This window comes from Carassius carassius, chromosome 34, assembly GCF_963082965.1.
Source record: "Carassius carassius chromosome 34, fCarCar2.1, whole genome shotgun sequence".
In the NCBI taxonomy this organism is placed as follows: domain Eukaryota; kingdom Metazoa; phylum Chordata; class Actinopteri; order Cypriniformes; family Cyprinidae; genus Carassius; species Carassius carassius.
In genome coordinates, this window is record NC_081788.1 from 14,304,257 (window position 1) to 14,320,324 (window position 16,068).

The 16,068-nt window shown below is 35.7% G+C and overlaps 1 protein-coding gene across 1 annotated transcript in view; it reads right to left on the reverse strand.

Moving 5' to 3' along the window:
* Positions 1-16,068, reverse strand: part of LOC132114446 (succinyl-CoA:3-ketoacid coenzyme A transferase 1, mitochondrial-like) — a 54,541-nt gene that overhangs the window by 31,869 nt on the left and 6,604 nt on the right. Inside the window, exons 4-7 of the mRNA XM_059522569.1 lie at positions 14,173-14,308; positions 13,873-14,022; positions 13,613-13,719; positions 11,332-11,392 (exon numbers count right to left, since the gene is read on the reverse strand). Of these exons, the coding sequence (XP_059378552.1) occupies positions 11,332-11,392; positions 13,613-13,719; positions 13,873-14,022; positions 14,173-14,308 (454 nt within the window). The remainder of the gene's footprint in view (positions 1-11,331; positions 11,393-13,612; positions 13,720-13,872; positions 14,023-14,172; positions 14,309-16,068) is intronic.

A 16,068-nucleotide genomic window follows, 5' to 3' on the forward strand; every position in this document is an offset into this window, starting at 1 on the left:
GACAGAGGGAGACCGCCGACAGACCAGGATCTTGTCTTCACGACAACAATATCTATACTTCATGTTGAGCATAAATATAAAGCCTACTGATAAAGGACACCGTCAACAGTATTGACGGCAAAATAGACTATGTTTGACAGGTGCAATATGCCAGTGTGTCACTGGCCTAAGGTTTTCAAAAGGCATCACGTGAGTGTGAACATTCCTACAACTAGGAAAAAAACGATTGTAATTCAAACGCAGCTCCCGTCGGCATTTAAACAGACCTTTACTCTTAATTCCGATCGGTCCAACGCAATAACAAAATCTGAGCTGGTCTAAAAACTGAAACTGTTGATGCTGCACTTCACACTTTGGAAAAGTTATATATATATATATATATATATATATATATATATATATATATATATATATATATATATATATATTTAAAATGTGAGCAGGCCTACAAGCTGGGAATGGTAATGATGCACTGTAATCAAAATTATTTATTTATATTTTTCATTATATTTTATTATATGATATTGGTTTGAGACAGAGTATTTTATTTAGTGGAGAACTTTGCAGCAGTATTTTATTTCTTATTCTTTTTTTATTTTATATATATTTTATTAAAAAGTATTTAAAAAAAAAGTGTAAACAAATTGTTAAAAAAAGTTTTATAGTAATAAACAACCTGCAGTTTAATGTTTGCATTTCTTTCCCTTACTGTACCGAAAATGAACCGAACCGTGACTTTAAAACCGAGGTACGTACCGAACCGTGATTTTTGCGTACCGTTACACCCCTAATGTATATATATATATATATATATATATATATATATATATATATATATGAACACATACACATTTTTCTTAAATCATCCTGTCGACCAGTTGTTTCAAGACTCTTGGGTGGGGTTTGAAAACCTGCGATTTAAAAGTCCTGTATCATGATCTATCATCAGCTCTCTGTCTGTGATCCATTACAGCTGAAGAAGTACTACATACTTAGGGTTAAACTGCCCTTAAATTTGGTGGAGATGCCTTACACGGAGTCAAATGTAAAAAAAAAAAAAAAAATTCTGAGATGTTGATTTTGCCTTTATCAACTTCAAACAGCATTGATATGGGCAGCTTTGAGGACCCCACAGGGAACAATAAACATGTCACATATAAGCAGCCTGATTGAAGAGGGTTTGCCCTGCAAATGGGAAAATGTTAACCTATCTGTCTTTGGAGACTAGAGAATATGAGAAGCAGGAAATGAAGTGCTGACAGCTACTCAAGAAAAAAAAAAAAAAAAACACAAACTTTCCACAACCATTCATCTTGAAGTAAAGTTTCTAATACTCCTTTATATATCAGGCTGAAGTGAGAGTTTTCATAAAAGCAAGTTTTACAGAGATGTTTGGCAGAATTTGCACAAAACTTTTTAAAAAGTTATTTTAGATAAAATTAGCATGACCAAAAATGACCATTATTAATAGCAAACCTGGAAAGTGACGTGACATTCAGTCAAGTATGGTGACCCATACTCAGAATTTGTTCTCTGCATTAAACCCATCCAAAGTGCACAGACACAGCTGTGAACACAAAACACACTGTGAACACACACCCGGAGCAGTGGGCAGCCATCTATGCTGCGGCGCCCGGGGAGCAGTTTGGGGTTCAGTGCCTTGCTCAAGGGCACCTCAGTCGTGGTATTGCCCGGCCGGGATTCGAACCCTCAACCCTAGGGTAGGAGTCAAACTCTCCAACCAATAGGCCACGACTTCCCCAAGGAAGTGGTGATTAATAACCCTGGTGATTAATCAATAACATTCCACAGTAGCTATTATATCTGTGAATTGTATTATTTGAATATTGAAGTTGGCACTTCTAACCTGTTACAGAAAACACAAGAACTAATCAAATTTACCATTATTAGCTGCAAACCTAGTGATTAATTATTAATACCCCAATACTAGTGAATATAACATTTGTGTTATCTTATTATTTACATATAAGAAAATATGCAAAATATGCTTTTATAAGAAACAAGAGAACCAATAGCATTTAACAATTAACAACAAACCTAGTGATTAATTTCTAATACTCCAATACTAGTTAATTTCTGCAATTTAAATATTTGCATATTCAAATTTGGAATATGTAAACATTTATGAGAAACACAGGAACCAACAGTGTACAATTATTAAACAAACCTGGTGATAAATTATTAATACTCCATACTAATAGTTAATCTCATCTCTCCAATTTTAATATTTGCATATTCAAATGTAGCACTTGTAACCAGTTACAAGTAAAAAAAAGAACCAATGGTGTTTACCATTAAAAAGAACAAACAAAAATATTTAGTGATTTAATATTTATAATACTCCAAAATTAATGATAAATATAAAATTTGTGAAGTTTTAATATCAGTAAATTATAACCAGTTACAAGACACACAAAAACCAATAGCATGTGAAACATCCTGCTAAAAAAAATAAACTTGTTTATGTTTCATGGAACAGAGAAAATTATACACGTTAAAATGTAAAATTAAGTACAAACTTTGTGATCCGTAATTATATAGTGTAAACTCACTTGACGCCGATTTAGTCGATTATGTCTCATGTTGCAGAAACGGGTTTTCCTCCTGTGATGAACGTTGATGTATCTGTTCTGGTGCTGTGTGTTAACAAAAACTCACACACACAGTTTCACACACAGTGCCGCTGAGAGCTCAGAGAGCAGCTTAGCTCTCTTTTAAGGACCAGGGGAGAAAACACACTTCGCTAAGAACCAAATCAATGCGTCCAAAGCATGTTTAAGCCCTGCATATATGCACAAACAGAGAAAAAAAAGGATCCTACCACCAGCGCACCAGTGTGACTTTACTTGTCAGATTCAGCACACTTGTGCACTGTACATAAGGGGACATTTCCTGAAATCGGTGCATATTACAAATGTGTCCTCTGCACACTGCACCGTTATAGATGGCAAAAAGATGCGCCTAGACTGAGCGGTGCTGCTGTTGTCATGGTTACAGCTGGTAGCATTTGGCTTTTTATCATTAGACGGGCTGCACAGGGCAGCAAGTGATTGAAGGGCTCAGGCTTCCAGACGACCTAAGGGTTTAATGCATAGCACAGAATGAAATCTGTAGGAGTTAGCAACACTCTCTCTGGAGAGTTTGCTGCCTCATTAACCCTTCATGCACATTTCATACACTAGGAAACAAAATGATAGCATATTAGTTGAAGCCCGATTCCAAAAAAGTTGGGAAACTTTTGTGAGTCAAAAAGGAATGAGATAATTTACAACTCTCATAAACGTATGTTTTATTAACAATAGAATATAGATAAGATATTAAATGTTGAAAGTGAGACATTTTGAAATGTCATGCCAAATATTGGCTCATTTTGGATTTCATGAGAGCTACACATTCCTATTTCTAAACTTGAGCAGCTTGTCTCCTCAGTCCCCAGACGTTTACAGGCTGTAATAAAAGGAAGAGGGGATGCCACACAGTGGTAAACATGGCCTTGTCCCACCTATTTTTAGATGAGTTGATGCCATGAAATTTAAAATCAACTTATTTTTCCCTTAAAATTATACATTTTCTCAGTTTAAACATTCGATTTGTCATCTATGTTGTATTCTGAATAAAATATTGAAATTTGAAACTTCCACATCATTGCATTCTGTTTTTATACACAATTTGTACAGTGTCCCATCTTTTTTGGAATCGGGTTTGTATTACAATATATATGAAATATAACTGCTTAAATACTTTATATTTATGCATCATAAACTTATATTTTATTCACAATAGAATATAGATAATATATCAAATGTTGAAAGTGAGACATTTTGAAATGTCATGCCAAATATTGGCTCATTTTGGATTTCATGAGAGCTACACATTCCAAAAAAGTTGGGACAGGTAGCAATAAGAGGCCGGAAGTGTTAAATGTACATATAAGGAACAGCTGGAGGACCAATTTGCAGCTTATTAGGTCAATTGGCAACATGATTGGGTATAAAAAGAGCCTCTCAGAGTGGCAGTGTCTCTCAGAAGTCAAGATGGGCAGAGGATCACCAATTACCCCAATGCTGCAGAGAAAAATAGGGGAGCAATATCAGAAAGTAGTTTCTCAGAGAAAATTTTGAAAAGTTTGGAGTTATCATCATATACAGTGCATAATATCATCCAAAGATTCAGAGAATCTGGAATAATCTCTGTGCGTAAGGGTCAAGGCCGGAAAACCATACTGGATGCCCGTGATCTTCGGGCTCTTAGATGGCACTGCATCGCATACAGGAATGCTACTGTAAATGGAAATCACAACATGGGCTCAGGATATTTCCAGAAAACACTGTCGGTGAACACAATCCATCGTGCCATTTGCCATTGCCGGCTAAAACTCTATTGGTCAAAAAAGAAGCCGTATCTAAACATGATCCAGAAGCGCAGGCATTTTTCTCTGGGCCAAGGTTCATTTAAAATGGACTGTGACAAAGTGGAAGACTGTTCTGTGGTCAGACGAATCAAAATTTGAAGTTCTTTTTGGAAAACTGAGACGCCATGTCATCCAGACTAAAGAGGACAAGGAGAACCCAAGTTGTTACCAGCGTTCAGTTCAGAAGTCTGCATCTCTGATGGTATGGGGTTGCATGAGTGCGTGTGGCATGGGCAGCTTACACATCTGGAAAGGCACCATCAATCCTCAAAGGCATGACAATTAGGGCTGGGACAACGCGTCGAGTTCATCGATGACGTCGACGCAAAAAATATGTAGACGCAAAATATGCGCATCGATTCGTCGACCTGTTTTTATTTATCTAAAAAACGTTTGCAAAACGTTTACCTTATGTGCGCTGAATATACGCGATGGCCGGATCAACATTCTGTCCAACGTTATGTAACCAATCCAGGGGGTTTTCTGCATTTGATCTTTTTTTTTTGGCGGGTGTCAAAGCCTTATTTGATCGGTGAGTGACAGTGACAGAGCGCGTACGAGAGAGAGCCCCGGCTGCGCGCGCACTCACAGTCTTCAAACAACACAAGCGCTTCTTGCTCTCTCTCTCCCTTGTGCAAAATCAAAATCATTAAACACGATAGAAAAAGGGCGAAACACCAAAGTTTCACGCGCAGTTTCACTCACAGTCTTTAAACTACACGAGCGCTCTCTCTCTCTCTTCCCCCACCCCTCGTGAATATTAACCAAAATCATTAGACACGATAGAAAAAGGGCGGAACGCCAAAGTTTCACGTGGAGCAATCGGAGATTTTTTTTCTCCATGACAGGCTGCTGACTCCCACTGTTAAATTTTTTATTTTTATTTTGGAAAAGCACTCTCTGTATTAGCTTAAAGCCCTAAAGTTTACATTGGTTACTGTATTCTTTCAATTGCTCTAAACAAGTATTTTGGGTGAACTTTTTTAATGAATGCTAGACATCAAGTTGTTGTTATTTTCATCTGAAAGAAGAACTTTTTTTCAGTAAGCTAGGCCCTATGTGTTCAGTAAGCTTGTTTCAGTAAGCTATGTGTTTTCAAGGCTTCAAGGTTTTATTGAATGCTATGCTCTATACAACTGCAAAGTAATATATTCTTAGTCAGTCTTTTATTTTGTAATTTTAAGAGCAATAAACATATATAGCAATGTTAAGGAATTCATGTTTTTTTCATTCAGATATGTAAATCAACATGTATAAATTGTTAGTAGTCAATTAATGGGGAGATAATCGAAATCGAATCGGCCCGAAAAATTAATCGTTAGATTAATCGTTTAAAAAAAATAATCATTTATCCCAGCCCTAATGACAATGCCAGACCACATACTGCATCAACTACAACATCATGGCTGCGTAGAAGAAGGATCCGGGTACTAAAATGGCCAGCCTGCAGTCCAGATCTTTCACCCATAGAAAACATTTGGCGCATCATAAAGAGGAAGATGTGACAAAGAAGACATAAGGCAGTTGAGCAACTAGAAGCCTATATTAGACAAGAATGGGACAACATTCCTATTCCTAAACTTGAGCAACTTGTCTCCTCAGTCCCCAGACGTTTGCAGACTGTTATAAAAGGAAGAGGGGATGCCACACAGTGGTAAACATGGCCTTGTCCCACCTATTTTTAGATGAGTTGATGCCATGAAATTTAAAATCAACTTATTTTTCCCTTAAAATTATAAATTTTCTCAGTTTAAACATTTGATTTGTCATCTATGTTGTATTCTGGATAAAATATTGAAATTTGATACTTCCACATCATTGCATTCTGTTTTTATACACAATTTGTACAGTGTCCCAACTTTTTTGGAATCGGGTTTGTATTACAATATATATGAAATATAACTGCTTAAATGCGTTATATTTATGCATTTATATTTTATATAATGTATTTTATATAATAATGTATTTTAATATTAAATATGGAAAAAGTCTATACTTTCTACATTTACTACATTTGTAAAATTGTATTATATTATATAAAGAAATATATTATTATTAATAAATTATATAGTAAGACATTTTTTAATTTAGAATGTTTTGGATGTACTGTATGCACTGCTCTACATTAATGCATTTATATTATATTGCTTTCATAATATATATATCATATACAGATATCTCACACAAGCAGCCCCCAGGAATAAACTCAGATATTGAAATATCTTCCTCTGAAGTGGCTTTTGGTCTTCAATTGAAATGAAAATAAGCTTGATGTCACCAAGAAAAAAGGAAAACGGGGATACAGAATCCCTGAGGGATACAGAGAAATCTTTTGTTTGAGGGTTTGTTCTTTTTTTGGACTAAGATCCTTGTCAAATCCAGTTAAATCAACAGAAACTGATGGACCCATGTTGTTATGAAACAGCTGGTGTCTCGATCAGAAACATGCAGTGGATATATTCAACATATCGCTTAAAATGAGGCAGGTAGCTAAAAATGACAACGTGTTTATTTTTGCACGTCTCCCTTTATACCAAATGCCAAGCACAGACAAAAGGCAGTGCACAAATAAACCGTAATCTTCAAAAATAGGCATTGTGGCAATGAATGATGATAAAAATCCAAAAATCCAATGGAGGCACAAACATTACTAAGCTATGTGACATTTTCTAAAAACCACAAAACAAGGTATGTATAGATTGTGTGTAGTAGTGTTTTTTTTAATCCTAAAAAACGAATTTCTTCTCTTCTTGGTCCTCTCCAGATGTTTTTGAAGCAGGTTTCAGCTCAGTATGGGAATGTTAGAGGAGTCCTGGCCTATCAGCAGCATGCACCTTGAGGATCTGCCAACCTGAGGCTAAATACAATTACCACTTCACTCAAGTGGCCCTTGAGGGGAATATGCACCAACTGAAGAGAAGGGGACCTCTAAAGAAACGGGTACGTTTTTAAAGTTTTTTTATCGACATGTAGCACATTTTCATAAAATGTATCTACACCAAGAGCATTGATAAAACAGAATACAGCATTTCAAATAAACTCACAGGGCAATCTACATTATAAATAGTGGATCATCATCCAGTATCTGTACATACAACATACTTTATATACATATATGTATGCATATTATATACTGTATTTTCCGGACTATAAGTCGCACTTTTTTCATAGTTTGGCTGGTCCTGCGACTTATTGACATGAACCAAGAGAAATGAACCAAGGGAAAACATTACCGTCTACAGGCACGAGATGGCGCTCTATGCTGCTCAGTGCTCCTGTAGTCTACTGTACACTGAGCAGCATAGAGCGCCCTCTCGCGGCTGTAGACGGTAATGTTTTCTCTTGGTTCTAAATAAATGCGACTTATAGTCCAGTGCGACTTATATGTTTTTTTTCCTCATCATGACGTATTTTTGGACTGATGCGACTTATACTCAGGTGCGACAAATAGTCTGAAAAATACGGTATATAGATAGATATAGATATATAATTTAGAAGTTGATTAAAAACTACATAATTGTAGGCAAATAAGTAAATGCACATTATTTAATTTGATTGTGGATTATAATCTAAAAATAAACATTTACTGAATTTAAGTTTGGGCTCTGTTGTTAATTGTAACCTTATGTAAAAGTGCTACCTACAGTTTAGAGCAGAATCGGAGGTAGATTTTTATCCTTAAGAAAATTTTTACATTAAATTTATTTAAAGAAAGAGCAATTTGTTCAGTAAACCACGGTTATATATATATATATATATATATATATATATATATATATATATATATATATATATATATATATATAACCGTGGTTTACTGAACAAATTGCTCTTTCTTTATTCTTTATATATATATTTAAAAAATTTTATGTTTAGTTTTTCCCCTTCTGTACTGAAACCATACCTAACGGTGATGTCAAAATCGAGGTAAGTATTGAACCCTCATGTTTGTGTACCATTACATCCTTTATTAATTATATATATTAGTAAAAGTTACATTACTGTATATGGTGAAAAACTGAAATAAATCTAAATTGGAACATTTAATGTAATTTTAAAATGAAAAATATAGTTTTTGACCGGTTATTTCAATGATTCTTTACAGTGTTCAGAAAGGCATCACAAAGGCACTGTAAAACAGCAAATATTAGTATTTAAACATTTTAAAGTTTGTGTATGAGATCCAGATCACTGCCTCAGTCACAACTTTAGTATCCTTTTTTTTCCCTGAGACTATATAATACTTGTCGGTGTGCCCTTTTGTAACCTTGAAATCTAAAATGAAAGCTAACTGTAATATATATATATATATATATATATATATATAAATTAAAAGAAAGAAAAAATAAGAAAACAGCATCATGTATCATGCAGAATGTATCATTTTTCAATGAATGAGCTAATTATTTAAATGATATTTCTATTTAAGTTAACCTTTCTGGGTACCATACAGTTGTGATTAAGACATGAGAGGGGACAAAACAAAGAATTAGCAGAATAATAAGAAAATCTTTACATAAAGAAATGCACAAATATTCTACTAGGAGATTATTTGATTGAAACAGGATTGAAAAATCAACACTACAACCTACTGGCTTCACATTTTGCCATATCCCTGATCTCGCTCACAACGCCCCAGCTGTGCACTGGTAATTTATGTGCAACAAACCAAAAGGATAATCAGCGTTTTGAAATTGGACAGAGGTAGGAGGAGAGATAATACCTTTGAGGACGAATTTTATCAATAACCAATTAGCCTCATCCTCGAAAACCCATTTCATGCAACCTGTCATTTCAACAAAACTTGGAAAAAAAAAAAAAAAAAAAAAAAAAAAAAAACTGATTGGTTCCTTTATAACTGCTGCCACTAGCAAATATGGCCTTGTCTGAACCAACTGCCCTTGCATCCCACAATGCTCTGGGTCTCATTGTACCTGCGATAACAGGATATCTGGAATAAGCTTGCACACCAGATCCGTGGCATGTGTCGCCTGGCAACCGAATGGCCAAATCAATTTCTCTTGCTTTATTATTGTTTTTTGGCAATCTACATTTCCTTTGGTTAATGCTAATGATCATTTCTTTATAGTTCATTAGTTAAATAGCAGCTTTATGGATGCACAGCTATCAGATATCCTGTTAATTAAGACGCTGTGATGTGCTGTCTGTTTTATAATGAGAGGAAACAAGGTGGCAGTTTCCTCCAGTGGCATCAGTATTTCCAGCACCTGGCTCTGACAGACAACTGGAACGCTTCTCTCGAAACACAGAGCCATTGGAAAGCCTCATCAGCCAGCCAATTGAGAGGAAATAATTTAACATGGCTACTGCTTTTGGCAGATTATTACTGGATGATCATAAAACACTGTCTCCCTTCCACGCAGCAAAATATGGCCTCAGCTGTTTTAGAGTGAAAAATCAGATGTCAGAAAGTAAATGAAATGCTGAAGCTTCAAAATATAATGCACTACACAGCCAAATAATATATGCAGGGGGATACAGGTGAAGGGCCGAAGGAAATGGCAGTCTCTTTGAAGTAAAGCATGGGACAGAGCTTACGATGGTTCCAATCAAACACAAGAGACCATAATAAGCTTATGAAGGACTGTAAGGACGATTCACATCATCAGCTTCACATAACAGGATAGTTCTGTCTGGGAAAAGAGATGTCCTTGCACTTCCACGCAATATCCACGAAAGTGGGTCACAACCACTATGCTCTCAAAAAGCTTTTGCACAAAATCTCCACTACATGCATTTGGTCTAAATTTTTAAGGAGGCCTTTCAATCAGTTAGATTTTTAATTTAAAATTATAAATGCCTTTACGGTGACATTTGAGAAATGCAATGCATGGTTAGTGAATAAAAGTAATGATTGGTACTGTATAAATACATCGGATGAGTACAGAATCCTCAAGTTAATCTTTTAAAACATTTGAGGCAGACTCCTGTAGTAAACCAGATGACTGTTTACAGTGAAGGCAGCACGTGGCATGTGTCCCTGCTGCGAAAGCTGAAGGGTTGCTGCCACAAATAACATCTTAACCAGTCAAACAGAGACAGAATGCAAGAAACACACTGTTGCTCAGCACTCAGCCGACTGATTCGGACTCATTCTCATGCACAAACACAGAAAAAAGGCCTTTAACTATTACTGTGTGTTCAGTAAACTGATAAGCTTATCTTTAGTGAGACTGCAATAATCGTATTTTCAGATGATACTGGCCACTAATAACTACTCATATTGCCGTTCAGCCACAATAAAGATTGAAAACCAGAAAAATAAAAGCTCTAATGTGCTGATAGCATCTGACACGATTAAACATTATGAGCGAGCTAAAAGTCTTCCTTCCTGACGATACTACTAGTAGTAATGGATTGATGGGTATACGGATTATGAAGGGTGAAACCTAGTTACAGAAATATCTACACAAAGGATTTGAATTCAGTTATTGCTCCACATTGTAAACCGTTTCAAACCAGGGTTGCAAGAGAAAGAACGGGATGCTGGAAGACCATATTATTTAATGGAGTTTGTTCATGGCTACTGAAAATGCCTTTTGATAAGTCTTTTGTTCTTAGATGCACGTTTTGAACAAAGGCTTAGATAAAAGCATATTTGATATCCAGACAAGTGTTTGAAAAGCCCCCTCTGTAGAAAGGAAATGAAAAACTAGTAGGGGGCAAAAACTACAAAGATCTAGATGAAACCAACAATTTGTTTTTGTTTATGTGAAAAACAATGAAATGAACCACAGATGGAGAGATATATGTTCAGGGGAATTGTATTCATAGGATGGATAATATGATATATGTACAGGCTTTTAAACTTGTAATAATGCACCAAACAGCATCTGAAAGAAGCATGCGTGTTATGTGGTCATGTGATAGCCACCTACCTCCACAATTGTGATCTTGGCTGCCTTGCACATGGGCTGGTTGAAGTTTCGTGCTGTTTTCCTGTAAGAAAATAAAAATAAGGTACATGCTCAGCATTAAAGTCTGTAACGCTGACTTCAAACATACAGAGCTGAGGTGAAATGTTATATATATATATATATATATATATATATATATATATATATATATATATATATATATGAAAGACTGGGTTGTCCTTTCCTCTATTTACGAAATATAGTGAAATGAGCCAGAATGACAGGCTATACAAATCAGTTTGACTGACTATTGTCAAGTCATCATCTGTAAGTGGTGCCCTCATGCTAAATTTTTTAAACAGAACAAGAGTACATTCATTTTTGTTATGGAAAAGGAAACAGTGCACCCTGGTGGTAAAACAAGATGCTATACAAAAATTCTGTAACATTGGAAATGAGAATGTTTTCAAATGCTATATCAGTATTTTACCACACACGGGGCTATTTGTATAACACTAATTTTATAATATAATTCTTTAATATGGCAACGTGTCTTTTGTGTTTTTATTTTAACATTTGTTCATGGATTTTATATACACTACCGTAAGATTTGTATTTATTTTTATTCATTAAAGAACTCTTTTCAACACTGATAATAATAAGAAAACGTTTCTTACGGAGCCCCGCACGTCACCTGTAGGAGAGAAAAAAAAAAAACAATCCGTGGCGACGGTTTTGCAATCTGTCCACTCAGTTTATAAACCGTACTCACAAATTCATAAACTGTTCCCTCAGTTTAACAAATCGTGCCCACGGATTTCCAATCCGTGCGCTCAGATTTGGTAAACCGTAACCTCGGTTTTTGAATCCGTACCCACGAATTCATAATCCGTGTGCACGCTTTCGCAATCCGTTCTCTCGGATTTGTAAACCGTACTCACGGATTCATGCAGCAAGCTCCTACGTGTTAACATACAGTTTTATTGAATATTATTATGTGGAATAGGTTTACAGCAAAGTGTCTTAAGTGATTCTCGGTCAAGTGTGAAATGTACGAGGTGAAATGTAACGATTTAATAAGAAAGATGTGCATCAAAATCTTGTACAATAATAATCAAGTGCTAAGATTATCACAAATTAAACAATAAACCTGGCACTGTGACTGACTCTGGAGTATATTTTTCCTCTTTTGTAAGTTGTTTTGGATAAAAGCTTCTTATGCATAACCTGTATAATAATATATATATAATAATTATAAAAATAAAAGTAATGTAAAATAAACGCTAAAAAGGAAGACTATTTTGTGAATGCTGATCATGGTCTCATTGGTCACTATGAAAAATAATGTTTAATAAACAGAAATGAATCTGCCAGTGGGGGCGGAGGCAGAAATGCGTGTCAGTTTACAAATCCGAGAGAACGGATTGCGAAAGCGTGCGCACGGATTATGAATTCGTGGGTACGGATTCAAAAACTGAGGTTATGGTTTACCAAATCTGAGCGCATGGATTGGAAATTTGTGGGCACGATTTGTTAAACCGAGGGAACAGTTTATGAATTCGTGAGTACGGTTTATAAACTGAGTGGACGGATTGCAAAACCGTCGCCACGGATTGATTTTTTTTCTCCTACAGGTGATGTGCAGGGCTCCGTAGTTTCTTGAGTAGCAAATCAGCATATTATAATGATTTCTGAAGGATGATGTGACACTGAAGAATGGAGTAATGATGCTGAAAATTCAGCTTTCCTTTAGGAATAAAATCGCATTTTACAGTATGGTAAATTACAAAAAAGTTATTTTACATTGTCAGTATATTTCACAATATTAATGTTTTTACTGTATTGTTGATCAAATAAATGCAGATTTGATAAGCAGTAGTACTCTGAATAGCAGTGCATTTAAAAATATTTTAAAATACCACCATTTCATTCTTTTATGTAGTTTAGTACTATTTTTAGAACATTATTCTCTGTGGGTTGTATAATGAATAAAGTTACAGTCATTTACAGTCATTTTAAGAGTCTGCCTTGACTACTGTGTGTAAAATTTGATCTAAAATAAGGTATTGTTTATGTCTCCTTTTTAAAAAGTGTCTCATGTGGCCTTCCTTTCTGTGAAACAGTCTGTGGGATTGTGCTAAATGAAAACAAAAAGGCGAGAGATAATAGCCATTTTAAGTTCGGGCAAAACACCAACCACACCAGTGAACATGTGACACTGCACAGTTAAGGAAAACTGTCCAAGTCTGTCTAAAGTAGGTCTGAACAACCTGAAAAAAAAAAAGAAAAGAGACACTTGTACCTGAAGATGACATTCCCAGCTTTGTCTGCTTTCCAGGCTTTGACCAGTGCAAAGTCTCCTGTAATGGATTTTTCCATGATATAATGCCGGCCGTTGAATTCACGCACCTAAAATACAACATAGAAATCAATATAAAAGCTAAATCTATTTTTACGGATCACATTTCAGGTATTATCAGTGATCAAACTTCATCAGCAGAGACATCAGCTGTATTATTGTATCAGTCAGTAAGACTGGAGGATAAAAGCAGTAGCTCTGACCTCTCTGGGTTCACTTGCGATGGCAATGGTACCGTCCTTGTTGTATTTGATAGGAGAGCCTCCCTCTTGGATGAGTGTGCCATAGCCTGTGGCAGTGAAGAAGGCAGGCACACCTGCGCCTCCGGCCCGGATCCGCTCTGCTAGCGTGCCCTGCCATCCACACAGCACAATGGGTAAATAAAATTGGATCTTTTTGGAAGAATGGTACTATAAAAATCTTTATAGCATGCATTTACTTGGCAATACACTTGCCATTGAGAACAATGACAAAGTGTTTATTCTGAAAGTTGATGGTCTCACCTGTGGGGTCAATTCCACCTCCAGCTCCCCACTGAGATACTGCCTCTCAAACTCCACATTCTCCCCCACATATGACGAGATCATTCGCTTGATCTGTTGGGTCCGAAGGAGTAGGCCCAGGCCAAAGTCATCAACTCTGTGTAAACCATACAGAAAATAAAAAAAAACACACCTAAATAGGTCCTTATGCAATATATTTCAAAACAATTCAGTGCATACATAACTAATTTCTGCTATTATTACCTTCTAGTATTTGCCTTAAGTACACAACATGACTGTAAAAATGTTCATACATTATGGATGACCGTTCAAATGTAACCATGTTAAATAATCAAAAATGGACTAGATATGTTTCTATATAGGTTGTATTCACATGGCATTCATAGCTCAAGGGGATTGGCTCAATACAACCTGACAGCAAAACTGAGCGAATTCAGTAAACAGTAATATTGTGAAATAGACTATTTAAAATATCGGTTTTCTATTGTTGTATATTTTAAATATCATTCATTCTTGTGATGCAAAGCTGAATTTTCAGCATCATAACTCCAGTCTTCAGCGTCACATGATCCGTCAGAAATCATTCTTATATGCCAAATCTGTGCTTATTATTATCAATGTTGACAGTTGTGCTGCTTAATATTTTTTTGTGAAAACTGATGCATTTTCCAGGATTCTTTGATAAAGAGAAAGTTCAAAAGAATGATTTATTAAAATATATATTTTTTGTAACATTAATAAATGTATTTTTGTCATTTTGTTGATGAAATGTATTCTTCCCTGCTGAATAAAAGTATTAATTTATTTTGACAAAATCAAATCAATCAAATCTTACTGACCCCAAACCTTTGAAAACTAGGTTTGAATTTATAGTAGTATTCTTTCAGTAACAAATCCAGATGGTTAGGCACACAACCCCCAGATATGGTCTCAACAGTAAAGCCGCAAATAAACATTTCCAGAAATCCAATGTCTAATTTAGGCTGAACTATTGATGGAAAAATATTGCCTAAAAGGGTCTAAATCCAGTGTCCAATGGGCATTCTGTAACAAACAGGTCATTAAAATTCAAAACACGCACTGAATACAGAGAGACAAAGGCCACACAACACATTTTTACAGCATAAAACATGAAACATTTTTCAGATCAGTCAGACCTCCTTAGTTAGATGTGTGGTGGATTGGCACAGTTACAGAAGCAGTGACCCAAAACTGATTCTGTCACTCATTAACTAATGGCAAAGTGACTTACTGAGACTTGAAAGGCACTGAGGTATAAATATGTTGGCCATCCCATTTTAAAGGTAGTCAGTGCAGTAGAGCAGATCTGGACATTTTTACACTGTTAATACCAAAGGTGTTCTGGTGAAACATAATAGGGGGGGGGGGGGGTGTTTGATGAAAGTTAATGGAGGCATTTTATAAGCTTGTGCATATTTTTAGGATCATTCAATCAACAGGGAGCACAGGCTCTTCAAGTCACGACTCATTCACTGGACCGAGAAAGGTTGCAATTAGACACACACTGTGTCAAGCCATGTTCTCATTAATTCCCTACTAATGTGTCTTCTTCACTTTTTCTCCTGCCAGAGAAACGACAAAGGCTTTTTAGTGCTTGAACTTAAACTAGTTTAAAGAGAAAGGATAAAACAAACCGCTATCTAGGTCATATGTGCTTAGAATTTAGAGAGAAATCAAGTGGTTTTATGTATTTTATAAAAAGCACAATTAACTAGTGGAAGTCAATATTGAGTCGCTTACATTTTAGACAGTTTTGGCAGTTACTTACACAGCTTTGCTAGTGAATAAAAGTTCCAAATTAAAGCAAAATCAGTGTAGTGCATCTCCAAGGTTCATAAACCAGTGGTGTTGTTTGCTTCTTGAATGAATCAGTTA